This window comes from Arachis ipaensis, chromosome B02 (assembly GCF_000816755.2).
Source record: "Arachis ipaensis cultivar K30076 chromosome B02, Araip1.1, whole genome shotgun sequence".
In the NCBI taxonomy this organism is placed as follows: Eukaryota; Viridiplantae; Streptophyta; class Magnoliopsida; order Fabales; family Fabaceae; genus Arachis; species Arachis ipaensis.
In genome coordinates, this window is record NC_029786.2 from 16,504,873 (window position 1) to 16,507,760 (window position 2,888).

The 2,888-nt window shown below is 28.0% G+C and overlaps 1 protein-coding gene across 1 annotated transcript; it reads left to right on the forward strand.

The window, feature by feature from the left end:
• LOC107628228 (18.1 kDa class I heat shock protein-like) lies at positions 1,211-1,928 on the forward strand. The gene has a single exon (XM_016330997.2). The coding sequence runs from the start codon at positions 1,319-1,321 to the stop codon at positions 1,829-1,831; it is 513 nt and encodes a 170-aa protein (XP_016186483.1). The 5' UTR covers positions 1,211-1,318; the 3' UTR covers positions 1,832-1,928.

The window sequence follows — 2,888 nt, forward strand, 5'->3', positions numbered from 1 at the left end:
ATCATCTACAAATAATAAATGAGAGATAACTGGCCCACCTCTTCCAACTGTTATAGATGTGTATTTTAGTTTAGAAATTAGAACAAAGATTAAAAATAAATAATTCTAATATTGTTAAACTTATCTTCGTCAATTTTTTAAGAACATATGAAAAACTTATTATCTTCATCAATTTTTTTAAATTATACTCAACTCACTTTTTATCCGTTATTCTAACTAAATATATTTATTGATTATTAAATGTATAATTGATATTTTAATGACGAATAATGCATAGAAAAATGAGAGTGAAAAATATTATGAGGAAAAAAAAAGTTAAAGCATAGAGAAAAAAAAAAGGATAAAATATTATTTTAGTTATCAATATTTAAGTCAAATTTTAATTTAATTTCTAACGTGTTTAATAACATTATTAGTTAAGTCATATCATCTTCTATATGTTAAAAAAATATAATCAAAATTTTTTTATAACACTTCTCGATTTTTTTTTACAAAATTTCAAATTCTAACAATGAATCATTAACGCTTGAAAACCAAAGAAAAATTTTTTATATTAGTGATCGTTAGTGTATCAATTTTATTTACACATATTGAAATCGAATGTTATTGGCTCTTCAATATGTGAATTGTTTGTATCAAAATTTAATAGTGAAACAACATTGAACCTGTTTAAAACTTATTTAGAATTGAAATAAGATATTTAAAAAATTTTAAAACTGAAATAGAATGTTTAAAATATTAGACACTAAGTTAAAATTAATAAAAAAATCGAAGATAAAATAATACTTTATAAAAAAATGGAATATCAAAATTCATATCATATTAGCTAGATATTTAGATTAGATTAATATATAAACTATTTCATCATTAAATATTTTTCCTGTTTCCATGGCGAAGTTTCTTTCCCTCTCTCAAATTTTCTAGTAAGTCCCAGAAATCTCTCCACAACATCGCAGTTGACTTTTACCTAACTCATTCTCTAATCATCAAAACTGTAACATACTTATATTTTGGTTCATCATATTTAGATTAGATTAGTATAAAAAATTAATTATTAAAAAGAATTTAAAGATCAATAATTTTTAATATATATATTAATTTATTTAATGGTTGATTTTTAGTATAGAAAAAATTATTTTTATTTTTTATTCCGGCAATCACTGTGTGTTGGGGTTCGGGAGAAAGCTATTGAAATCCAGAATTTTCAAGAAACATGCGACTTTCACACTTCACTCTTATATAGTTCAGAAGCATACGATCCCCACTCTAAAGAAACCCAAATCAACAGAGAAAGAAAATTAAAAGAAGAAGAAACAAAATGTCCCTGTTTCAAAAACTACTTAGCCAAAATGGGCTATACGATTCAAGCTTTTTCTCAGACATAATGGGGTTTGAATCCAACACCCAAATGGATTGGAAGGAGACACGTAATTCCCACATCTTCGAAATCGATCTTCCGGGTTTCACCAAGGAGGATGTGAACCTCGAATTACGCCAAGACAGAGTAATATGCGTCAGAGCAGAGAGAAAAGCACAAGAACATGAAGAAGAAGAAGAAGAAGAGAAAAAGAAGCTGACGTGGCATTGCAGGGAGAGAGTAGGGACAAGTGGGGTGTTTTCGAGGGAGTTGAGGTTGCCGGAGAATTCGAAAGTCGATGATATTAAGGCATCAATGCGTGATGGGGTGTTGTCGATAACAGTGGCTAAGGATGAGAGTAAGAAGAAGCACAAGAGCCACAAGAAAGTGGTTCACATAGAACAAGAACATCAAGGTGTTGGTGCTAATAACAATAATAAAGGGATTGGGCGTTTTGTTTGTTGCAAAGCTTAGAATGTTTGTTTGATCAAAAGTTTTAGTATGTGTTTGGATGGTTTGTTAAACTGTAATTTGAATGAAAGTAATTTTATAGAATTAATTTTGGGTCGAAGTAAGATTATGGTAACATATTTATCTTCGACTAATTTTATACTAAAATGTGTTGGTGTTTGTGTGTGGCTGTGTGTGGCTTTGTGTTTATTTTTTAGTTGAAATGTATTCATGTGTATAACATAGTTTGGAAGATCCTTATTGGTTGGTGTTGCAATCCCTGTATGAGGCTTAATGAACTCTTCTAATGGATTGATTAAAGTGAATTGGTTGTATTTAAAATGCACACCCTCGTTAAAGTTGCCTTTATTTGCTCATTTTGTTATTGCAATACATACAGTAAGTAGCTATTAAATCTTGAAATATTACAATTTTCTGATGAATTTTTAAAAATGCAAAATAAACCAAATATATATAAGTATATTCATTAAACGTTTGGTTCAATTTATCAAACCAGATATACTTTTGGAGTATTTTGTCATTTATATGATTCCCTGTTAAGTTCACTTACCTTCTCTTTTCTTAATTTTTATTTCTACAAAACCACAAGACTTATAATTGGATATGATTGGGTCAGTTAGATTTCTAATTGTAAGTTTAGAGTGCCAATAGTTTCATCATAATTGTAAATTAGCATATTAAAGTTGAGTTTATACGTACTAAAATTAGTCCTTAAATTGTTTCAGAGTGGTTACGTTTCGTACCACATCCAAAATGATTAATGTTAATATCTTATAAAACCTTAATACCCTAAACGTGGCGTCCAAGCTTCAATTAGAAAATAGAGTAAATTATCAACTTTGGTTTTAAAAAATTGCTCATTTTCTAAATTGTTCGTTCTCTAAATACTAAATAGAATGAGGTTTGCTGATTTTAAGTTGGTCACGAAGTCAGTAGTTGGTCACAGTTACTTCCGTTACTCATGACATCAGAGTTTATTGATATAACATATTAAAAACAAATTTGATTAAAAAAATTATTAAAAAACTAATTTAAAAAACAAAAAAAAATTGACCGTTTA